Consider the following 22,239-nt stretch of genomic DNA (forward strand, 5'->3'; position numbering starts at 1 on the left):
CGTCAAGCCGAATTTGAGGTCGGTGCAAATGCAATGTCTGCTTTCGCGACTCTTTGAGATGTGAATCCCTAGTAAGTCTCGACTTTGCGCCACAGCCTGCGGCCTGCGGACTTCCAAGTGGGGTAATGACTTCTCCAACTCTAGGCCAGCACATAACGCGCCCAACTTGCAGCTGAAAGTTTGGAGTACCGGGTGAGCCTCGGCCATTTTGCAAAGCTCCAAGAAGGTGCCATGTTGCAGGGAGCAAAACACTCATTGCGATTGCAGTAATGCCGTTCAGGACTTAAATGGCGTGCTGATTGTACTTGGGGTCATACTGGGCCGCCTTCATAACACAGTTCTCCTCACGGTCGTCTATTGCGCCACAGAAGAGATGTCTTCAAACAGTAGCTTCCCATTAGAAAATTCGTTGACTTTCCAGGAAGGCAATCAAGATGTAACGGTTTCCGTACACGCTCTTGACTGTGGCCACTTCACCCTTCCCGAGTACCAATTCGTCCATCCAATCTCACGAGATGCGCGCAAACACGTCCCGTCTTTGGCATTCCTCATTCAGCACCGAGACTTTTGCACAGGGCATATCACGCGGATCGTTTTCGACTTGGGTTTACGAAGAGACATAAAAAGATATGCCGCGCCAATACAAAAGCACATAGAGACACGGCAGCCCCTGACTACAGACCCTGATGTCACGAAAAGTCTCGCACGAGGTGGACTACAATCTTTAGACATCGACTATGTGATTTACTCGCATGTATGTTAGCATACGACCAGAACAGCGGTGGAAGCATTGCTGAACTAGATGACGCAGGTACATTGGGATCATGTTGGCGAGCCTCGCGACTTTCCCGCATCAACATTCGTGGTCGGCAACGGCGCCTTAAGTCTACTGAAAGGGACCTCGAATGCTCTTCGCGGAGGCCATTCATTCTTTGAGGCTGATCTACTTCCTGAATGTCGTACAATAGAGCTGGCAGACCCCTCTGAGACAGTTACAGACGACTCCAAACCAAGTCCAGCGAATGGCGCCGTGGACTTCCGCCGCCCATGGAAAGCCAATGGTAGCCTTCCGCATACTTTGGATCTTTTCGGGGACGGCTCATTGCTTATCGTCGATGCGCCAGGTCATTTAGCTGGCCATATCAATCTTCTCGCACGCTGTACAGACGGTCATAGGGTCTACATGGCTGGCGACGCATGTCACGATAGGCGTTTATTGACAGGCGAGAAATCCATCGGTGAGTGGGAGGACGTACATGGGCATACTTTTTGTATACATGCAAATCGTAAAGAGGCCGAAGAAACGATCATGCGCATCAGGATGTTGGAACAAGAAGGCGTCGAGATCATATTCGCGCACGATGTCGAGTGGGAGAACGATCCAGCAAACAAATCGCGCTTCTTTGGTGCAAGCTCATAACTGCACCTAGTCATGCCGAGCAGAGCTACAACACATTCGCATCTCAACAAGGATCTAATCCACCACCCACCACACTCTTACCACGAAGCTGAACCCAGATTTCTCGGATGTCTTCAACCGTGAATCCATGCGTGCTTGTTGGGCGATCATGTTCCCCTCACGCACTAGGTCCCGCGGTCTCCGCACGAAGTTGGGGAAAGTGGGGCTTCCCCAACTCCTTCACCCGCCGGCCTTGCGATGCTGTCAACGGACACAAGCGCATAGCAATACATGCTTTGGTCCTATTGAACAGCGCCTTTTTAAGTCTATGCTAAATCAGGCCCTAACGCCCTATTGACTTTAACGACGTCTTCCTGAATATTAGTGACCACCAACACACTCAATTTCAAAGCACTGCCCAAAATGTCACTCACCGCAGAACAACAAAAGCTCAAGGAAGGTTTCGACGCGGCTCTTGGACCGGCAGCGTTCGATGAATCATGGTCTCGGATGCTCAAGCACGCTCCTGATATGTTCGCCTCGAGTGTGCGACTTGCCGGCGTGCCCAAGAAGAAAAGCCATCTCACACCGAAGATCCAGAGTTTAGTTTCGATCGCGGTGAGCGCAGCGTCAACTCATCTCTATGTTCCTTCTATACATAGGTACACCAAATCTGCACTGCAGAACGGCGCGACGAAGGCAGAAATAGTTGAAGTGCTGTCCTTAACTTCTACATTGGGCATACATGCGTGTACTGTTGGCGTGCCGATATTGTTCGAAGTACTAGAGGAACAAGGGAAGCCAATGCCGAAAGGTATGGAGGGTATGAGCAAAGACCAATGGGCTATGAAAGAAGATTTTGAGAAGAAGCGCGGCTATTGGAATACTCTATGGGAGGAGTTCTTACGCCTGAGTCCCGAGTTCTTCGACGCATACACGGAATTTAGCTCTGTGCCTTGGCTGAACGAGGGCGGCAAAGGAGTACTAGAACCAAAGGTGAGTTTGAACACCCCTGGGAAGCAGTCGAGTTTGACTAACGATTTTTAGGTGAAGGAACTCATATACTGTGCCTTCGACACTGCAGCAACGCACATGTACCAACCAGGTCTCAAGCTCCACATGCGCAATGTTCTCAACTATGGCGGCACAGCGGAAGAGATAATGGAAGTAATGGAACTTGCCACGTTGCTCAGCATAAGCACCATGGATGCCGGACTCGAAGTACTGGAGAAGGAGCTGGCACAACAATAAAATTCATCTTCCCTCGTTTATCTAAAACTACTTCCTTTCGCTCTCGTTCAACCACTTGTACACCACCCTCGCATCCTTTCCTTTATACCGTCCATCACTCATCGCCTCGTCAAACGCCGCAAGTGTCGGCTTATCCAATATCGTCCTCGCCCCGACCATCTCCGCAAGCTCACTACCCATACCCAGCACTTTGCGACACAGCTCAATTCTAAATCCTCCCTCATAATCTCTTGAACTCGGTACATTCGCCTGTACGCCTGGCACCGGATTCGACTTGGACGTAACCCAACACTGACCACCAGAAACGTTGATCACATCTGTGAGCAACGCGACGTCCAACCCCATCTTCGTCCCGATATTCAGCGCCTCCGATGCAGCGAGCGATGTGATGGCGCTGAGGTAGTTGTTTATGACTTTGAATGCCGTCCCAGCGCCGATGTCGCCGCACAGGAATATCGCATCTGGCTTGCCCATATGCGACAGATAACCCTTGACGCGTGGAAATATGGCCTTGTTGTTTGCACCTGCCATGAATGCCAACGTGCCATCCTGTGCGCCCATTGGCCCGCCAGACACTGGTGCATCGACAAATGTCAAATTCTCCGCCGCTTTTGAAGAAGACGTAGCCTTTGCGACTTCAAGAATCGTGGAGGTTTCAATTGTACCGCATTCCATGATCAATTTGTCGCTCTTGGTCCCGCTGTTTGCTTCGGCACCTGCGAGTATGCCGGTTGAAGGGTCGAGGTAGACTTTCTTGACGGCGTTGGAGTCGGGAAGCATTGTGATCACGGTGTCTGCGAGTTGGACAGCTTGGTAGCCGCCGTCGACTGTGGAGACTGGGCCGTGACCTTTTGCGTCGTTTTGGAAGCGCGCGAGGGCATCTGATGAGACGTCGCAAACGAGGAGCGTGTGGGAGTCGTCGAGGCCTTTGCGGAGGTTGAGTGCCATGGGGTAGCCCATCACGCCTAGGCCTGAGAACCGTCAGCTATAATCTGGATTGAATTGTTTCTCGAGTATGTACCGATGAAGGCTACAGTCTTCTCTGGTGGAGACATTCTGTACTCGTGTAGCAGTATACTTCTGTCTGATGTCGCCAAATATACTTTAGTAACCACGATATCTTCGTGAGTTTGAAAGGTTTGTAGTAATAGCGTTTCTAGATCAGAATACTTTTTCAGACTTCTCATACGCTCACTACGCTGAATGACGCTACTGTAATGCCGCGTTCCAAGCTTCCACATAACATGGTGGTCTAAACTCGCATGCTTACCCCATCCCAGCCCCGCGTTGGGGTACAGTAGTACCATATTCTCCACCTCCGCACAACATGCGTCGATCCCCACCCTTATCCCCGGATAAACTCATGCCTACGCCCAGCGCCACTGACGCTCTTGCGCAAGAAAGTCATGCGTTCGTTCGCTGTGAGGCGCTCGACTCGCATGGAAGACTCGGCACCAGCATGTTGGAAGCCTGACTTCCCCAAGGCACATCGCGGGTGTACTTGCCGAAGTATTGGCCTTCGACACTGGGAAATGTGACCACCTGAAGACGATATAGCATATTTCCAATAAAACATCCGTTGGCGTCTGTGTAACAATCTTCCATCCTTCCTACACCCCCTGGCAATATGCCAGACTCCAAACCTGCAGTTACACCCTCCGACAGCGATGAGAAGGCTGAACATATCCAGCGCGAAGTGCTCACACAAGATGAATCGCCAAACACGATTGGAGCAAAGAAAAAAGAAGATGCATTACGACGCAAACTTGACCGCTATGTCGCGCCTGTCATGATGATGTTAATGCTCATCAGCTATCTCGATCGTGGAAACATTGGCTTCGCAGCGACGCAGGGTATGACAACGGACATCAAGCTCAAGGGGAGTCAATTGAATGTACGTAGAAAATACATACTAGACTTCTCATCAGCCAGATGTCGTGGATCATACATGCTGATAGACTCTAGACTGCAGTATCAGTGTTCTACATCTTCTACATCCTCGCAGAATTTCCGACTTCACTACTCGTCAAGCGCTTGCAATTCAATCGTGTAATCCCTATGATTACATTCTGCTGGGGTCTGGTATGCTTATGTACTGGCTTTGTACAGAACTTCGCCGGCCTGGTGACGACGAGGATCTTTCTGGGCTTCTTCGAGGGTTGCTTGTTTCCGTCCATGACGCTGTTCCTGTGTAATTGGTACACGAGAGAGGAACTCGGGATCAGAGTTGCGTATCTGTTCATTGCGAGTGCGCTAAGCGGCGCATTTGGTGGGTTGATTGCTTTTGGCATTCTGTACATGGATGGAGTGGCTGGGTGGGCAGGTTGGAGGTGGTGAGTTCGAAACATCGAGTTGTGATGGTCGAAAACTGACTGAACAACTAGGTTGTACGTTCTCGAAGGTATCATCACCATCGTATGGGCACTTTGCTGCGTATGGCTTGTGCCCAAGAACTTCGAGACAGCGTACTTCCTCAACGAAGAGGAGAAGCAAATCATGCGTCAGCGCGCTGCTCGAACACAGGCTTATTCTGACTCGGAAGGTTCGGGGCATTATGGAAAGTCCGACATCAAGGAAGCAGCAAAGGACATCAAGAGCTGGATCCATGGCTGCATTCAGATTGCTGTTGTAACTATTTTGTACGGTTTTGGAACGTTTCTACCTATCATCATCAGAAACGGCTTTCATTATTCGGTCAAAGAAGTGAGACTGGTCCTTTCCTCTCGACTACAACATACTGACTCAGCATAGGCGCAATATCTCGTCATTCCCGTCAACATCTGGGGCGCCATCGTCTACGCAATCAGCGCATATCTCAGTGACCGCTACCAAACTCGCTTCATTCCACTCATTCTCATGGCGCCAATCGGTGTAGCGGGATATGCCATCCTACTTTCGCCTGTCAGTCCAGGAGTCCAGTACTTCGCCACCTACCTGATCTCGACCGCATGTTTCCTCTGCACCGGCGGAAACATAACCTGGCTTTCTGCCAACTGTGCTCCCGATGGAAAGCGTGCTGCCTCGCTTGGTATACTACTCACACTAACGAACATCGGCGGCGTTGTGTCGGGACAGATCTACCAAAGCAATGCGGCGCCGAAGTACACCTTGGGACATGCGTGGAGTCTCGGGTGTTTGGGGTTTGCATGGTGTGGCTGGTGGATTGTACGAGCGATGTACAGGAGAAGAGAAGTGAGGAAGGACCTTAAAATCGCGGCTGGATACGTGCGGCCAGAAGGAACGATGTACACAGATCGAGAGCCCGACTTCCAATACCAGATATAGTCGCAAGCCACTGCACCTCCATGAGTTTCCCAGACGCAAAATCTATCAATGGCTCTTGCATTACATCCGCCTGGACAGATTGATCTCTCGACCATACAGCATCGCCTATGTGGATGTGTGCCGACTATTGTAACCCCAAGGAGCCTGCTTCATACAAATCATGTCGAATTTCCGACAGTAAAGCCTTGTACAATATCTATACTGCATTCTTCCGATACACCAATGAATCCACCCACCCCCCCTTACTCTCATATGCCTTCTCCGTCAAACTATGCTTCTCAAACCCAAGTCTTTCCGCCAGCTTCCAACTCCCAACATTCCTCGGATCGCACTCAATCTCCAAAACCACAACCTCGCCACCCTTCTGTCTCACCAACTCCTCAATGAAAACCTTCATAGCTTCCGTTGCGTACCCCTTGCCTTGAACAGACGGCAGAAAGGAGAACCAGAGATTAAAATGTACACCACGTTCGGGTTGCGACTGCGCTGCTCCCACGCGCCCTATCATGCTTCCATCTTTCTCTACGACAAGTTCCCAGATTGTTCTCGGATTTGCGGTAGAGCTTTCGATGTTCGCCAGGACTAGTTCGCGAGATTGGTCCATGGTGCGAGGCGGCCAGTCTTGGTATCGAGCGTTGTCGTCGTTGCTTTCGAGGGTGTAGTAGCCTTGTGTATCGTCGATATCGAATTCTCGAATGACAAGTCGATGGGTCGTTATTGGGAGCCAGCGTTCCCTCTGTACGTTTGCCTTGTGTGCAACAGACATGCTTGGTGGAGTTTTCCTATTTCTTGTGGCTCAGGATGGCTTCTCAATCGCACATGTACAAGAATTAGGTTGTAGATAACGTCTCATGAGCAAGGTGACCTGACAGTCGTTAATGTAGAGGTGTTCGGGTGCGCATTCTGCTTTAGGCTTTGTCGCCCTTGCACGAGCTAATCATTAAAAAGGGCGGCGGTGGCTTGAAAACCCACAATATGATCTAGAAATTAACAAATTTGTCCAGCAACTATAACTACGAAGTGAACATTCACCAAGCATGCTGCTCCCTTGAGTCTAATCATACTCCTCAATCTTAATGACAGGAATATCCGCATATGCCGGTGGCGCATCCCCGGACTCAGCGCCCAACAAAGCGATTTCAGCATCCTCCTCCTTGGGCTCGACCTCCTGGTTTCTGCGCTGGTAACAGAATCGAGCAATGAATATACAAAACGTGCCCAGAATGATAGCAGGCAGCCCGGCAAAGTTCATCACAAACTGGCTCACGAACACGTTCCATGTCCTCTCGAATGTTCCGAATTTGCCGTATGCGTCCCACTCGCGCGGATCGTAAGTTGTTTGGGTCATGGCGAGGCGACCGCACTTCATTCGATACGGCTGGGTACGATTTTCTCTGGCAACGATTGATACGTCTTCGATGAGAAGCTCGCCTGTGTCCTGGCTACGGTGCAGTCGCAGTTGGACGAGCTTTTGCTGTTCGCCGTCCATCTTGTATGGCTCGCCGACGAAGGAGGGGTAGAACCGGGGATCGCTCATAGCATCCAACGGTAGACCGGTCACGTCGAACTGGACCGTGAGCTCGCCATTCTCCTGGGTACGGAGTACAGTATGTTCATACTGCAGGGGCATCTGTACACCATATTCGCTATCCTCCCGCCAGAGCTTGTCCATGTTGTCTTGTGTGATGTCGGCAGGCACTTGGAATGCTTGGATGTTGGGAGGCATTTGTTCGAGAGGCTGGATGGCGCGGCCGTTGAGAACAAGGGTGGGTTCATCGTGGTGCTCATTGTCGACTTTGAAGTACAGCACCTTTGAAAATCAGTACATCTATGCAACAGGCTCCTGTGGATGACATACCAAGGCATTCTTTCGAGGCGGCTGTTCCCATACAGCCTTATTGTCCGCTACTTGCCTTGCATATGGACAGCCGATACAGTCCAGCTTCACGACATATTCCTTGTTGAAATCTACAACCTCGACATCTGGAGCAGCGGAGTCGAGCAAAGAGTGGTCAGGGGTTCCAAGATCACTGATGTCAGCTCTAACAGTAGCGACCGCAACAGCGGCCAAGGCAGCGAGGAAGTGCATGTCAAGATCACAACTAGATCAATAAAAGAATAGAAAACGAGCGAATGGCAACGGTCGGAGTTGGTGGTTGCACAAGAGTACGATCTGCGAGAGATTGACAAGCGTCGGGGTTCGGGCACGCTAGCGCAGGGATGACACGAGCTCACATGATGACAGACATCGACCCCACAAGTTCGACTTCTTTTGCGCGAGCTTCAAGAATGCATCTGCGATGTCAAGCAGCCGAAGGATTTTGTCTTCCACAATTCATTCAGCTGTGCGCGCCTAGTATCCCGCGATGTAATTATTCCAAAGAAGCCCCTGAAAGCTCCCAAAATCTCACCAGCTAAAATAACACAACCACACCGTCTTGTAGATCCGCGATCCGAATGGGGGTCTTAGCATAGCAAGCGGCCCCCAATCCCAGCTCTCATACCGGAAAGAACGGAAACCTCATGCTGCATTCGTAGTCGTGGTTGCGTAAGAAAGCAAGAACCCATGTCCATCCGCATCGTCACCAGGTACGCAAACCCGACATATCACAATTTGACGATCAGCCCACTTGGTTCCCGAATCACTGTTTCACCGGTGGTTCCACAGCCACCATTGATGGCCGGTCGCCTTGCGCACTGTTCGTTCCCTTGCTCTGACTGTGGCTTGCTGGGTGTGGAGGGTGAGATGATGCATATAAGCCCGGAGGCCGGGTTTGGAAATGGTTTTCGGGGTTTTGATTGATATTATTACTTCTTTGCTCACCTCTGGTCTGTCGTTCTGGATGTTGTCTCTTTTATATTCACGTTATATTCGGGAAGCATTGGAGGCTTGAATACTGGCACTTCACCAACTCATATATCGATTGTAATCCGTGTGTACCCATCTACACTTCACTCGCACTCACTTTCTTTCCGCACACATCCGCCAACATGACGACAATACAAAACCAAGAATGGCACCACAGCGGCACCTCATGCTGCTCGCCAATCGGCACCTGTAACTTCCCTCCACCTTCCCTCTCCCCACGCATCCTAACCCCCACCAGGCTGTCTCTCATGGTGGTGTCCCTGCATCGTAGTCGGCCGCACACACCACCGAATCAAATACAACGGCAACATGGACGGCTACACATGCTGCAACCTCAGCTGCATGGGTTTCTGCGGGCTCGCGTGCATCGGCATCAGCTTCATCATGCCGATGCTGAACCGCGGCGACATACGGGCAAAGTACCATTTAAGTGGAAACGGGTGCAAGGATTGTGCGTGTGCGTGTTGTTGCACGCCGTGTGATGTGGCGCAGCAGGATAAGGAGAGTGAGTTTAGAGAGGGGCAGAATAGGCCGGTGGTGATGCAGCCGGGGAAGGAGGCGGGCATGGAGTATTTGCAGCAGCCGGTGGTGCCGGAGCCGGCTTTTCATCATGGGTAGGTAGAGCGAGGTGGTTGTAAGACTCTTGATGTGAAGGACTCATACAGACACGGTCCGGTTTTGCGAGTTGTTGCTGGATCATAAATCTCAATCGCCAGCTCTAATGTTAGAGGCTGAAGTCATACGCCACACTATCGAAGTACAGATATCCTTTGTTTTCTCCGCGCATGTCTTCCGGATAGGGGATGGGCAAGGCCTTTTTGGGGCTGCCTGATCCTCAGTTACTTCAAGTTAGAGATACCAAGTTCGAAATTCCAGTCTCGAATGTTCTCCTTTCAATGATCTTGCAAGGTAAACGGTAAGGACGTTAGAAGTCTCTGGTTGAGCGTGTTGTACAGATGCAATATACACAAATCGACTGTACAATGATTCCGCTGAAATGCACATGGAGTCTGCACATCGCGGTTGAGATCCTACAATGAGATCTCACCCTTCCAGGTACCCTCAGTCAGGCCCAATGTCTCGATGCAATGTTGCCACCTCGGTCCGCCCCGTTCCTTCCTCCTGAGGTACTGCAACAGCTTCTGCCTTCTGTGCACAAGCACCCTCAAGTTCCTCTTGTTGTGCTTGTCGTTCTTGCCTCGCGTGGCCAGGAAGTCGGCCATGGTCTTGATCTTCGCGGTCAGAATTGCAATCTGCACCTCTGAAGATCCAGTATCTGGTCCAATGCGCTTCTCCGTCGCGGCAATGTTTGTCTCGGGCCGGATCGGGTGCACAGTCTCGCTCATGTTCTTGAGTGGCGGCGCGCGAGGTGGGAAGATCCTGTCTGTGTTGTGTCGACCAAATGTCTGGACACATCTTGTGATGTTGACGCGCATCCGGTCCTTGCTGGATCCGTTCGCCAGTGCCGTGATACGCGCAATGGCCTCGACCGCACGTTCGTGGTCCTTCTTGTTCTGTGCTTCAATTTCCTCGGCCGTCTTCTCAATGGCAGTCGTCTTGGTTCTCATGCCCAGAGGACCAACCGCGGCCTGCTTGGCGATTTCACTTAGTGGGATAGCCAGTTTTACACTCCGCGCCAATTGTCGTTCGACGTCTTCCGGCTCGAAAGCATAATTGAGATGCGCCTTGTCCTTGGGTGTCTTCTTGCCCGGTTCGGACGTCACGGGTTTGCCGGTGTCAAACGACTCGACGAATGGTGTTGATACACCGCGAACAGGGTTTCCAAGACTGGCCACTCTGGCCTGCTCCAGCTCTGCCCGCCTGGTGAGGTTGGCGGCCTTCTTCCGGTTGCGCTGTGCTATGATGTAGGGATCGCGATTGGCTCGCTGCCGTGCCCTTTCTTCATCCCTCTTGGCCTTGGCCTGGAGTATCGAGCTCGACGAGAAGGAGCGGAAGGGAAGAGTGAATTGTGCTGGAGTGGCGGAGGCTGACAACAATTAGCCGAAGTACGACACAATTCCTTATCCGACATACGCGCAGCCCGCAGGCAGGTGGGGATTGGTATTCGGGGCGGCATGATGGCAATGCTGCAGTCATGTCCGCCGTACTCAAGAACTTTCCGCACTGGATGCCAAGCCATGCCCTCGGCTAAACGTCAGGCCGCCCCTGCCGCGCTAGTGTTCCCACACAGCTCGAATTCCCCTCCACCAGAAATTCGACTGCAGTTATCACGACAACCTCAGAACACGCACCAGTTTCTGCAGCGCCAAACCGACAAGATGGCTCCTTCCAACCTCCCCGCGATCTTCAACCCCTCCCAGCAGGACATTGAGATGCTCCTCGCTGCCCAGTGCCATCTCGGCGCAAAGAACCTCCAGGTGCACATGGAGCCGTACCTGTGGAAGACCAGGCCCGACGGTGTCAATGTCATCAACGTTGGCAAGACCTGGGAGAAGATTGTCCTCGCTGCCCGCATCATTGTTGCCATTGACAACCCGGCCGACAGTATGTTTTAGCCCTTAGCCCGCAATTCGAGAGTTCGATATTCGGAGTTGCGAAAATGTATGCGACAACAATTTTTTTGGCTTACACGGTGAACAGTTTGCGTCATTTCTGCCCGTCCCTACGGTCAGCGTGCCGTCCTGAAGTTCGCCGCCCACACCGGTGCCGTCGCCATTGCTGGTCGCTTCACCCCCGGTAACTTCACCAACTACATCACCCGTTCGTTCAAGGAGCCCCGCTTGATCATCGTCACCGACCCTCGCACCGACGCCCAGGCCATCAAGGAGGCCTCCTACGTCAACATCCCCGTCATCGTACGTTGAAGCGCCTCGAATGCGACCTCGAATGCCAAACTAACAGTGACCAGGCTCTTTGCGACGGTGACTCTCCCACCGAGTACGTCGATGTTGCCATCCCCACCAACAACAAGGGACGTCACGCCATCGGTCTCGTCTGGTGGATGCTTGCCCGTGAGGTCCTCCGCCTCCGTGGCACCCTCGCTTCCCGCGAGGCCGAGTGGGACGTCATGACCGATTTGTACTTCTACCGCGACCCCGAAGCCGAGGAGAACAAGGACAGCGCTGGCGTCGAGGAGGCCAAGGTCCCCGGTGCCGACGAGGTCGGTCCCGCTGCCGTTGCCGATGGCTTCACCAGCGAGTGGGAAGTCTCTGGCGCATCTGCCGGTGCTTTCACCTCCCAGGCTGCTGCCGCTACCACCTCCTGGGACGCTGAGCCCTCCACCGACTGGGCCGCGACCACCGGTGGTGAGGCTGCTACCGGTGAGGGCTGGGGTGCTGAGACCACTGGTGCGCAGCCCGCTACCCAGTGGTAGATGCTGCCCTGAGTATCTGCGCTGTAATCTTTCTTCCATACCCCTGTCATTGACTACCATTTACATCGGCATGTCGGAGTAGGAGCAAGGATCGGAAAAGGAAAATACCAACCAAGTTCAAAAAATGAAACTTCATTTGTGCATGGGGAGACGGTTGAGGGAACATGATCAATGCTGGCGCTTATGAGGGAAAGATATCCACGTCTCGTTGCGAGACGTGGGGGAAAGCCCTGTGTCGGCGATCGGGTGTTCTTAATTGGCACCCAGTCCTTTAATGCAGTCTTCATCATGACCACTTTACCCTTGCCTTGCCTGACCCGCTGTGACAATGCCTCACCATTCCCTCATGTACTCCACTGCATCTCGTACTTCGTGTTATCATTTACCGTGTAGAGCCACCAGGGTGCCTGGAGTTATACATACACAGCGTGGTGCCGTTGTAAAGGAAGCCTATCCAGCCGGTGTATAACTTCAAGCTACATGATGCTTCCATTCGCTCTCCCTCCTAGGTAAGAGCATGTAGTAGCAAACTCGAAGAGCAGGTTGAAGAAGAGATGACCAGATCTATTCTCTATCGCTGAAGAATGCAAAATGGGGTATATGTACCAATCGCCCTACCCATCCATCTCCTCCTTTTCAAACACCTGTAACGCTATCCACATGAACGCCAATGCTTCGTGTTTCCTCATTACACCTTTGCTCGTTCTCCCTTTGAATCCGAGCTACCTCCTTCTCCCTCTGAATCCGTGCATGTACACTCTACAACCACGCAAGAAGCGCCAACACGCCAGCAGCCGCAGTAGCCGAGCGCTTGAGGTCGCGACCAAGGTTATCAGCCGCCGCGCCCTGCGAGCCAGCAGGAGCCGGAGTCGAGGTTCCAGTTGGACCGCCAGTGGCACCAGCAGCGCGCTCGGTAGACGAAGCCGCACCAGATGCAAAGTTGTGAACCTGACCCATAGTCGGCAGCGCAGCAGTAGGGTTAACTTCCCACGCACCCGCCGTGAAAGCAGGGCACGACACGGGCGCCTGGCTGGGGTTGTACGCGCTCTCCTTAACGCCGCTCGGGCTCAGCGTCTTCCACACATTCGCGAGGTTCGAGAAGTCGGGCTGCACGGGGATCGGGGTTCCGCTGCGCGGGAAGCCATCAGGCGGCGCGCGGGGACTCGCGGGGTCGACTTTGTCGCCGTACTTGACGATACCGTAGTTGTTCGCCTCCTCAATCCACTCGTAGATGATGCTGCCGGACCACGTGTCGGCCATGTCGCCGAAGATGGCTTCTTGGTCCTTGAAGTCGCGCGGGCGCACCGTGTTGCAGCCGGTTTCCGACATGAAGATGGGAATGTGTAGGGACTCGCTCATCTTCTCGAGCTGGTCGTAGCCGGATTGCATGTAGGAAGAGCCGCCGCACCAGGAGTATGAGTTCAGGCTGAAGAAGTCGAGTGTCTCGGACGAATTGGTGCCACAGGCGAGGTAATTTTGGAGCATGGGGCGTAGGCTCGCGATGTCGGCTGCGGAGTAGCCGACGGGGATCTTGCGGTAAGACTTGGAGTCGCGGTAGGCCTTGAGGTCGCGGGCTGCGGCCTTGACGTAAGGGGCGGTTACAGAACCGTTGGCTGTTGAAAGGTTAGTTTTCTGTAGTTGTACATGTCACACCGAAGGACTGGGTTTGTTCGACTTACCAGTAGTGATAGCCTCATTTCCAACGAAGAAGCCACCCAAGTTGTCGTACGAGTGGAACGCATCCATGACGAGGGCAAAAGCATCGCGCTGGCTACTATTCCATTGCGGCGCAGCCTCGTAGATTTGCGTGTTGAACGTGTCGAGATCCAGCCAGACATAGATGCCCGCATCGGCAAATGCCTTCATACACGCATCGTGGTTGCCCTTGGGATCGACGTGGTATACGCGGATCGAGTTTGCTCCAATCGTCTTCATGAGGTTGGCATCCAGGGAGCATTGCGACGAGGTGATGAGCGGGTCCTCGGGGACGAGTTGGTACGCGACGCCTATGAAATCGTCAACATCAATTGCACGCCTCTCTCCAGAAATCAGTGCTTACCCTTGACGTAGAACTGGTTTCCATCACTGGTAAAGAATTTGGAGCCTTTTGCCGAAATCGTAGGAATAGCACTAACACAGCTCAAGCCCGCGGTCACCGCAAGAGCCAGAGTCGCAAGGAAGTGTACCATTGTGGCGTTTGTCGTGTCTCCAAAAGTTGAACTTGGGCAATACTCAACGCACAAATCTTTCCAATCGAGAAAACAACAGAGAGCAAGGCAACAAGCTCAAAAAACCCAGCGCAAGCAAACGACAGGAAAATCCACTCTACCCGCAGTGGATCAGGCAGAACAGAGCAGGAAGATGGGAACAATCACTCAAATGAAGAAAAGCGAAAGGGAAAGGGACAGAGAAAATCCTAACGCGACAAGGGCGAGACAAGTCCCCCGTTCCCAATGGGCAAGCTCCATACCCGCATGTAGACGCCCTTCTGGCAAACACGGCAACTGCAGTCAAGGGCATCATCAGCATGCAGTCCTTCTTTCCCACTTATCAAGATTTCCCCCAAGCGCGGCGCCGCTATGCGTGCTGTGCGCGTCTGGGCCCGCAGATCCCCTGGGCTTGTTATTGGCCAAGCCTCGTTTCGCGTGCAGATTAAGCGTGCGCAAGCAAGGCACTTGTTTGCTTGAAACATGTTCTCTGGACAGGGATAATGCGCGCCGGGAGATATTCAGCGTATTGGTGGTGCGATTAGGTTAGGCTAATTTTATTTCCGCGTTGGTGTTGAGATTTATGGTGGGATTTGGATGATTCAAAGTTGGTTTCGATATTTCACGAGTCACGGGTTCGGGGTATGATCACTGATTATCAACAGCGCGGAAAGTGCAAGGCGATATGAAAGCTCTCTTGATGTTGGAAAGGTGCTCCAAGAGCAGAATTGTATAATTGAAATACGTAGAAAAGAATCAGATCAAGTCAATTGGCGCCACTACTAAAAGTAGTGGCCTCAAAGTCGAAGAGAAAATCCAGCCATCATAGGCAGGAAAGAGGCTCCACATCTCAGCTGCAATACCATGCGGCTCCGTCTTAGTCCCGTCACACCCAGCGGTGCACGACACCAGGCGTGTAACGAGGCCGTCTCACAGAGCACGATTCCGTGGACACGGCCTCCGTAGCCGAAGTCGGTGTAGCTGGTGTGCCGGTAACGAAGGTCGAAGAAGCCGCAACTCCAGACGGAACCACGGCCGAAGACGCGATTGCACGCCATGGATGCGGTCTAGCCGCAGCTGCTTCGAATTTGTTGTTCTCGGCACTCCATGGATGGGGGCGAGCCACGGCGGGCTCAACTGCATTGTTTTCTTTACTCCATGGATGTGGCCGTGCAACAGCTGGTTCGATCGCATCTGGGGACGAGTTTACGCTCCACGGATGAGGGCGAGCTACAGCCGGTGTGATAGCATCCGAAGAAGGGTCCACGCTCCACGGTTGAGGTCGAGCCACAGCTTCCTGCACCGCTCCTACATCGAAGATGTCCTTCTGAGCACCCTCCGCCCAGCCGCACTTTTGGTTATAGTTCGGCGTAACACCCTGAGCAGTCTCGATGTTGTTGCCAGTTGCTTGATGCCATGCTAGCATCTGCTTTGCGCCCTTGACGCACTTCGCAGGCTCATTTTCGCAGTAGACAGGGGCCTGAGCTTTGGCGAGGGGCTTGGCTGTAGGGGAAGCGCCCGTCACATTGCACTTGAAGCCTTGCATGTACCTGAGTGGTGTGTTAGTGTTGCATTCTAGCAAGTATATATGTATGGTGAGAACGTACATGTTGGGCTGACCGCAGTCATTGGGGACCCATAGCCATGCGCAAGTGCAGCCACCTTCAGGACACGCAGGTAGATCTGGGACATCGTAGGTTGCGATTCTCTTCCATGGGGTGTGGTAGCGCGTAGTGAACACCACCAGGTTCTCCATGGTGACGTCTTGGAGGTTGGATTGGTAGCTGATGGCGAAGGCAGTTCCACCTGCGGAACTGTGGTTCCATGTATGCATAGCACCGTCCTCTTTCAGGCACATAGATGGGGTGCCGTCAGTGCCCCAGCCGTTCCAGTCCTCAGGGTGGTGTTTGCCATCGGGCCAGTCCGTTGCTTTCTGGCCATTGTAAGAGAGCGTGGTATGCGCGCGGTTGTGTGCCAGCTCGACAGTGACCTTGCCATTCGCAGGTAGTTCGAGGAATTCTCCGGCCATGGGAGGAGCCCTGTCACAACCTCGATGATGCTGAAACCACCAGTCCGCTTTCGCGAGGTTATAAAGAGGGTTCACGGCAAGATTCGTGTTTGGGTCATCCTTTGTGGGATCTGCACCACCTTTGCAATACATGCCTGGTGCCCATGCTGCCGTATGTGCCGTGGAAAAGGCTGCTAGGCTCAAGGCGAGGAGCGTTGAGCGAAGCATTTTACCTGGGTTGTAGAATTTTGCACGCTCACTGAAGTTAATATTGGAAGTGCAGATCAATACTGCGTGTTGTGTATAGGAATGAAAGGACGCCTTCAAGGCTATAAGGAGTGACGAGGCAAGCAAGAAATCAAGAAGCGAGCGAATTGAAAATCTTTGAAAGAATGCTGGAAATATTAACCTGATGCTCAAGTCTACAAGTACCTCCCTAGTTCCGCTTGTCAACCCCCAGGCTGATCGCCGTCCAAGACGATGGCGTTTGTCGAAACACGTGGGGCATCCGGCTTCATCACGGTGTCGTTCTCCGATGTTGGTGAGAGCGTTTTATTGGTGCCTACACATTCGTAGTATTCATCATGTACGGCAGTGCCGAATCGGAGATTAGATGCTTGACAGGAAGCGAAACTTAATCTTTTTCGGTGTCATGATCTCCAGCGGATAGAGGTCTTGGGACGTGGTGGAAATGGCGGTGCCTGGTCCAAGTGCATGTGCCTAGCCGTTGTGGGAACGGAGCATCGAAACATCTGACATGTTTCAAGGCTGAACAGCTATTTCGTGGCGCTCGACGATTGCGGGAGAACTATACTAGCGGCGGTATGCCAGATGAAGGGATCATCAGCTAAAGAAAGGCGGCTTGGAATTTCTAGAAGCATTGTTCTGTGTTACGAGGCTTTTGCGGAGAACTGTGCATGCCCTTGTAAGGAGTGCGAAGTGCTTGCCATTACCTTGGGCCTGAGTTCATGTCGACGGTGAGGGTGTCCTAGACTCGATACATGAAAACCAACATAAAGAAGTAGTCGCCCAATGCTTTCGTTCTAGAGCAGGTGGAAGGAAAGATGCTGGTTGTGAAGTAGCGGCTCATTGTTGCACAGTCACTTTGCTGAGGGCTGGCTTCGGAAGCCAGTATAGCTGAGCGGGCGCGATCGACGATACTGTGAATTTCCAACTCATAAGGATTCCATTATTGACCAGAAGAAGCGGTAAGTTGTGTGAGATGTTGCTGCTCACCATAGGAGAATCTCCGGGCGGAAACGAACCAGGGGGTGAAGCTAAAACGCAAATACGCTAGCGTGTCTTCCCCCAATACCAACCACATCACAGCTATCTGCTGGAGTTTTCTACGCATCAGGTCTTGTTAAGATGTAAGGTAGCTGGTACTCAAGCTATTCACTTCCCCAAAGACAGCCCCATGCTCACCGCAAAGGCAGTATTCCGCGCCCAAGGCGCTACGTATATTGGTGCAATGCCGCCATTGGTGGATCTTTGTTAAGGCCTTCATAGTCAACAAGTCGGTGAGATTGGGGTAAGCACCTTTATAAGAACAATTCAAGCCATCATTAAGTCATCATTCTGCCATCATCTAGAGTCATTTTACATGTACATTATTTCTTAAACATAATGCAGCTGAACAGAAAAGTGGCGGCGCTTGCGCAATTGCTGTCTTTCGCAGCAGCGACACCATTGAGCAGAGAAGAAAAGCCACCGGTATTCTTCCTCGCGGGAGATTCGACAACCGCGGTGCAGTCGACAGGTGGTGGAGGTACGTTCGATATCAACTTTTGAACAATCCCGACGTCTTACTCATATCTCATTCAGGCTGGGGCGACGGCTTCCTCAACACGACTCTCCAAAATGGCGCAACCGGCACAAACTACGGCCACAATGGCGCAACAACCGTCTCCTTCCGCAAAGGCGGCGACTGGGGCCACCGTCCTCTCCGCAGCCCAAAACGCCAGCTGCGAGTTTTTGCCCTACGTAACCATCCAATTCGGCCACAACGACCAAAAAGCCGAGAAGAACATCAGCATGGCGCAATTCACCTCCAACCTGGTAACTTTCGTCGACGAAGTGCGCGCCGTCAACGCCATCCCCATTCTAGTGACGAGTATCAGCCGCCGTCGATTTTCGAATTCGACCGGCAAGATTAATGAGAATTTGAAGGATGTCGTTGCTGCGACAAAGAAGGCGGCGGAGGAGAGTGGCGCGAGTGTTATTGATTTGAATGAGGCGAGTACGGCGTACTTGAATGCGATTGGCGAGGAGAAGAGCGCAACGTTCAATCTGAATCCGACGGACTTCACGCATCTAAATAGCGAGGGAAGTGTGGTGTTTGGAAACATGGTTGCGTCATTACTGAGAGAGGCGGTGCCGGAGTTGGAAGAGTGGGTTGTGCCTGTTGAGGAGGTCGAGGAGGCGTTGGAGGAGGGAGAGTATTACTTTCCAGACAACTGCACGGGAGCGTTCTGTTAAAGTGAATACACTTGCGTGCCAATCGCTTGCCGCAAAGAAAAGAAGATAATTGTGTTCCCAAGTATGTAAACGTGCTCTCACGGGGTGTACACCACGAGTCAACGCCTCTTCGATACGAAGACGAAACAAAGTGCGAAGAAATCGTGACACATTTGCCTCGAGGGCTTTGGAGACTTTGAAGATGCCCATTGTGGCTTTTCTGTGTTCTCAAGCGTCATGATGGATGGAGAAAGATATGAGAACTCGGGATAAGTCATATTACTATAGCGTGCTTTAGAGAATACTCATCTATTCAGCCCTTTGAATGACTCAGACACTCACTGTTTGAGGGCAACGCTTCTAAACATTCACCAGGGCAGCTAGCCTCTGGGCCGGGCTCATACGCGAGGTGCCGTCTCTGCGCGTGAATTCTCCGAACTGCATGACTGAGTCTATGCGGGTATTGTCCTGAGTTCCCTCGGAAGTTACTCTGGGCTTTTCTGCACGCCATAGCGTGTCACTGAAAGTGTACGGGTATATCGTAAGCATGCATATATTGGTGTAAGGAGCTAGTCTCCCGGAGCTATCGGACATATATCTATGCCGAGCTCAGTCATGTGACATAGCGCAGCCTTCAGGCGCTCATTGTCTGACTCAAGTAATTGAATCTGGTCTCTCAGATCTTGGATCTCCTTCTCATAGTCTATTTGGTGGTTACATTGCAGCCTAGAGATGCAGGTGGTGTCTGTCTGCAGAGAAACTCTGGTTCGGCCCGCTTTGCTGGGGGAAACTGTAATGAGGCGGAGAGAAGTATTCTTGGGATTTTGAACGTGCCGGCGGGCGTGCTGCACGTGTAATTAGCACTTGCAGGTCTACCCAGAATGATGCTAGATTCGAAGGTCTTACGACACGCAGGTTGTTCGCAGCTGTGGTTGTGGTTTTGCACCACCCGCATCGCGTCTCGCAAGATTCAATGCGAAGCGTATGTGACCCGCTTGTCGGCCAGGAGTGCTTGTGGGTCAAATCTGAGCATGGCATGCTGCGTCGGTGTTGGCTTGTTTGAGGGTGCAGAAGCCATTGCAATGAGGCAACGGCCGCAGACAGACCTCCACTTATGGTCAATGTCGGTGACGCGGAGCGACGGTGACGCGATGTGCGTTGTGCACTAGTCACGCGTGGCTTGCGCCTAAGTTACCCAGAAATGGCGTAGAACTAAAAGAAGAAACTCGGGTGCGTAGTGACTGACCAATGAGGGAAAAGCTGATTGTTTGGGCTGAATCACTAAGGTGAAGTAACTAGCTGTCAGACGTATATGTGATCAACGAGGAGAGAGGCTTTTCAACAGGGGGGCTGTGAACGAGGATTCACATAATACGCTCAGACTACCTTAATCGATAGCGAGAAACACTAAAAACACAGGCACGGACGAAACAGGGGATCTTTGCACAGCGACGACGAGGGCTATAGAGGAGACTTTTGCTCCGGAGTCATACAAGGACGTAGCAGCGATTTAGACCGTTCCTTTGAGGAAAATACTAGCCTCTCAGGACCGCTACGCGGCGAGACCGACTTCTTCAATCATATCTTTAGATTTTTGAAGTTGCAGCCCCTACCAAGACCCCACAAAGCGCCCAACTAAGCGTGCTGCAGCGATAAATTGTATAGGGTCAGATCCCAGTTTTAGACTGTCGTCAAGGGTTTATCAGTTGAGTGCGGAGAGTGAAGGTGGAGTTTCAAGGGGTACAAACTCACTGAAGGGTAGCTTAAATTCCACTGGACAGGGGAGTCTTATTTTTGTCAAACGAAAATGGTTGAGCGGAAGTGTTGAACTTCGACACACGATGACTTCACCATCATAGTAGCTGTAAAGATGAAAGCAGTATCACTCTCATTGGATGAGTGTCACATTTCAAGTGAAATCAGTTTCACGTGTTTTTATCGAAGGAAAAGGCCCCCCAGTCCTCTTCCGTGTAACACTTCTGCCGACACGGACATGTACGCTAGCATATGGCTTGACTAGGGTAGCTCTCTGAAACGATACCAAGCTAACGCTCGGCGAGGTTTAAGACTCTTCCAGACAACAATGACAGCATCGACAGCCAACGCCCAGCACTAGTCTACCGTCAACGTCTACGGATACAAGGTACTGCTCGGCCGGCGGCTTGGCGCCTCGTGTTCGATCGACAATCCGCCCACTATCCTGATATCTGCATCAATATTATATCAATTCAGCGCCCAGCTCACGCAAGCCACAGTCAGCCATCTGACTAGCTCTGGAAGATGGTTGACCTGGATGCCAGGTGCCGAGAGCCCATTCAAAGAATTTTCATCGATTACCCAATGACAGAAAGAGGATGCGCAGCCGTATGACGGACGACATACGCCTAGAGTTCATGACAAGCATTCTCGACCCTATGATCCTTGACACATCCTAGTGCCTGGCTGCTCTTTGTGTGAAGATCAGTTTTGTATCAATTTCCTATGATCAGTCAACGGCTCGGATGAGCAACGCCATAGACATAGCGAAATGCGCAGCAACAGGCCGCCATGGCAAGTTGAAGAGGTATAAACTCTGTGGCCGCCCGGCACCAATGCCAAAATACCACACTGCAGACTCATACACACCTGGCTCTTACTTTTGATATCTTACTGAAGCGACATACCATCGTCATGCCTGCAATCAATATCACAAGTTCATTGGCAATGCCTCTTCCCTCCCTCATCTCCTCCGTCAAGGCTTTCAGCCCTCACATTGCTCTTTTATCTCCGTCAACGGACCTGACTTCCTCTGTCGCATTGTCTACTGCATTGTCTACTGCATTGTCTACTGCATTGTCCACTGCATTGTCCACTTCTACTCTCGTACCACCTTTGGTCGACGCGGGATCGAACTCAACTTGGGACACCGCCACAACCATTGGCGCCGTTTTTGCAATTCTCGCCGTCTCCCGTCGGTATCCCTGGCGCCTTGCTCGCTACCAAGAAGCTTCGCAGCCTTCGACAGGCCAATACGAGCAACAACGTCAAGGGCATGAACCAAGTCCAGGACGATTCGGATGGCGGTGGAAACACTGGCGGCAGTGCCGTTGAGAGCGCCAATGGAGCCAGCATCGATCCAAACAACACCCTCAGTACCCAGTCCGGTGTCGATGTCGAACCAGCCCAACCACTGGGCGACAATCTCGGGAAGCATCAAAGCAGCGGCACACGAGATATCCAACCCCCATCCAGCCGTGACGGCGGCTATGAAATGAGCGACATGAGCGGCTCCCACTCGTCTTCTTCCCCTTCGCCGGGCGTTACGCCAGCCACGAAGCTGGAGAAGTAAGGTTTGCAAAGACACAAATACACGCAACTTCACCGTTGCTCGGGATTCGGTCGGAAAGGCACGGTGGGCATATTAATTCATCTGAGGGCGGTACTGTAGGA

General features: G+C 52.2%; 15 protein-coding genes across 15 annotated transcripts; 8 read left to right on the forward strand and 7 right to left on the reverse strand.

The window, feature by feature from the left end:
• Positions 1-373: 373 nt before the first annotated feature.
• SNOG_05710 (hypothetical protein) lies at positions 374-1,420 on the forward strand (the record flags this gene model as incomplete). The annotated part of the gene is made up of 2 exons (XM_001796054.1): positions 374-754; positions 812-1,420. 2 exons carry the CDS (start codon positions 374-376, stop codon positions 1,418-1,420), a joined length of 990 nt encoding a protein of 329 aa, XP_001796106.1.
• Positions 1,421-1,822: 402 nt separating this feature from the next.
• Positions 1,823-2,650, forward strand: SNOG_05711 (hypothetical protein; the record flags this gene model as incomplete). Its single annotated transcript, XM_001796055.1, has 3 exons — positions 1,823-2,017; positions 2,084-2,395; positions 2,447-2,650. The coding sequence occupies 3 exons, from the start codon at positions 1,823-1,825 to the stop codon at positions 2,648-2,650; spliced, it is 711 nt and encodes a 236-aa protein (XP_001796107.1).
• A 27-nt stretch (positions 2,651-2,677) lies between these two features.
• Positions 2,678-3,610, reverse strand: SNOG_05712 (hypothetical protein; the record flags this gene model as incomplete). The annotated part of the gene is made up of 1 exon (XM_001796056.1): positions 2,678-3,610. The coding sequence occupies one exon, from the start codon at positions 3,608-3,610 to the stop codon at positions 2,678-2,680; it is 933 nt and encodes a 310-aa protein (XP_001796108.1).
• Positions 3,611-3,977: 367 nt separating this feature from the next.
• SNOG_05713 (hypothetical protein) lies at positions 3,978-4,196 on the forward strand (the record flags this gene model as incomplete). Its single annotated transcript, XM_001796057.1, has 2 exons — positions 3,978-4,071; positions 4,135-4,196. 2 exons carry the CDS (start codon positions 3,978-3,980, stop codon positions 4,194-4,196), a joined length of 156 nt encoding a protein of 51 aa, XP_001796109.1.
• Positions 4,197-4,277: 81 nt separating this feature from the next.
• On the forward strand, positions 4,278-5,935 carry SNOG_05714 (hypothetical protein; the record flags this gene model as incomplete). Its single annotated transcript, XM_001796058.1, has 5 exons — positions 4,278-4,544; positions 4,616-4,732; positions 4,760-4,983; positions 5,035-5,289; positions 5,470-5,935. 5 exons carry the CDS (start codon positions 4,278-4,280, stop codon positions 5,933-5,935), a joined length of 1,329 nt encoding a protein of 442 aa, XP_001796110.1.
• Positions 5,936-6,093: 158 nt separating this feature from the next.
• SNOG_05715 (hypothetical protein) lies at positions 6,094-6,701 on the reverse strand (the record flags this gene model as incomplete). The annotated part of the gene is made up of 2 exons (XM_001796059.1): positions 6,094-6,119; positions 6,182-6,701. The coding sequence occupies 2 exons, from the start codon at positions 6,699-6,701 to the stop codon at positions 6,094-6,096; spliced, it is 546 nt and encodes a 181-aa protein (XP_001796111.1).
• A 288-nt stretch (positions 6,702-6,989) lies between these two features.
• Positions 6,990-8,024, reverse strand: SNOG_05716 (hypothetical protein; the record flags this gene model as incomplete). Its single annotated transcript, XM_001796060.1, has 2 exons — positions 6,990-7,745; positions 7,794-8,024. The coding sequence occupies 2 exons, from the start codon at positions 8,022-8,024 to the stop codon at positions 6,990-6,992; spliced, it is 987 nt and encodes a 328-aa protein (XP_001796112.1).
• Positions 8,025-8,746: 722 nt separating this feature from the next.
• SNOG_05717 (hypothetical protein) lies at positions 8,747-9,561 on the forward strand. Its single transcript, XM_001796061.1, has 2 exons — positions 8,747-8,993; positions 9,043-9,561. Exons 1-2 carry the CDS (start codon positions 8,927-8,929, stop codon positions 9,420-9,422), a joined length of 447 nt encoding a protein of 148 aa, XP_001796113.1. The 5' UTR covers positions 8,747-8,926; the 3' UTR covers positions 9,423-9,561.
• A 113-nt stretch (positions 9,562-9,674) lies between these two features.
• Positions 9,675-10,881, reverse strand: SNOG_05718 (hypothetical protein; the record flags this gene model as incomplete). Its single annotated transcript, XM_001796062.1, has 2 exons — positions 9,675-10,791; positions 10,839-10,881. The coding sequence occupies 2 exons, from the start codon at positions 10,879-10,881 to the stop codon at positions 9,836-9,838; spliced, it is 999 nt and encodes a 332-aa protein (XP_001796114.1). The 3' UTR covers positions 9,675-9,835.
• Positions 10,882-11,045: 164 nt separating this feature from the next.
• SNOG_05719 (hypothetical protein) lies at positions 11,046-12,431 on the forward strand. The gene is made up of 3 exons (XM_001796063.1): positions 11,046-11,309; positions 11,406-11,620; positions 11,674-12,431. Exons 1-3 carry the CDS (start codon positions 11,084-11,086, stop codon positions 12,136-12,138), a joined length of 906 nt encoding a protein of 301 aa, XP_001796115.1. The 5' UTR covers positions 11,046-11,083; the 3' UTR covers positions 12,139-12,431.
• A 466-nt stretch (positions 12,432-12,897) lies between these two features.
• SNOG_05720 (hypothetical protein) lies at positions 12,898-14,327 on the reverse strand (the record flags this gene model as incomplete). The annotated part of the gene is made up of 3 exons (XM_001796064.1): positions 12,898-13,751; positions 13,818-14,144; positions 14,198-14,327. 3 exons carry the CDS (start codon positions 14,325-14,327, stop codon positions 12,898-12,900), a joined length of 1,311 nt encoding a protein of 436 aa, XP_001796116.1.
• A 904-nt stretch (positions 14,328-15,231) lies between these two features.
• Positions 15,232-16,506, reverse strand: SNOG_05721 (hypothetical protein; the record flags this gene model as incomplete). Its single annotated transcript, XM_001796065.1, has 2 exons — positions 15,232-15,895; positions 15,953-16,506. The coding sequence occupies 2 exons, from the start codon at positions 16,504-16,506 to the stop codon at positions 15,232-15,234; spliced, it is 1,218 nt and encodes a 405-aa protein (XP_001796117.1).
• A 1,737-nt stretch (positions 16,507-18,243) lies between these two features.
• On the forward strand, positions 18,244-18,831 carry SNOG_05722 (hypothetical protein; the record flags this gene model as incomplete). Its single annotated transcript, XM_001796066.1, has 1 exon — positions 18,244-18,831. One exon carries the CDS (start codon positions 18,244-18,246, stop codon positions 18,829-18,831), a length of 588 nt encoding a protein of 195 aa, XP_001796118.1.
• Positions 18,832-19,513: 682 nt separating this feature from the next.
• SNOG_05723 (hypothetical protein) lies at positions 19,514-19,888 on the reverse strand (the record flags this gene model as incomplete). The annotated part of the gene is made up of 3 exons (XM_001796067.1): positions 19,514-19,655; positions 19,717-19,736; positions 19,802-19,888. The coding sequence occupies 3 exons, from the start codon at positions 19,886-19,888 to the stop codon at positions 19,514-19,516; spliced, it is 249 nt and encodes an 82-aa protein (XP_001796119.1).
• A 1,449-nt stretch (positions 19,889-21,337) lies between these two features.
• SNOG_05724 (hypothetical protein) lies at positions 21,338-22,138 on the forward strand (the record flags this gene model as incomplete). The annotated part of the gene is made up of 2 exons (XM_001796068.1): positions 21,338-21,373; positions 21,737-22,138. 2 exons carry the CDS (start codon positions 21,338-21,340, stop codon positions 22,136-22,138), a joined length of 438 nt encoding a protein of 145 aa, XP_001796120.1.
• Between the last annotated feature and the right edge of the window lie 101 nt (positions 22,139-22,239).

Source organism: Parastagonospora nodorum (assembly GCF_000146915.1).
Source record: "Parastagonospora nodorum SN15 chromosome Unknown scaffold_8, whole genome shotgun sequence".
In the NCBI taxonomy this organism is placed as follows: Eukaryota; Fungi; Ascomycota; class Dothideomycetes; order Pleosporales; family Phaeosphaeriaceae; genus Parastagonospora; species Parastagonospora nodorum.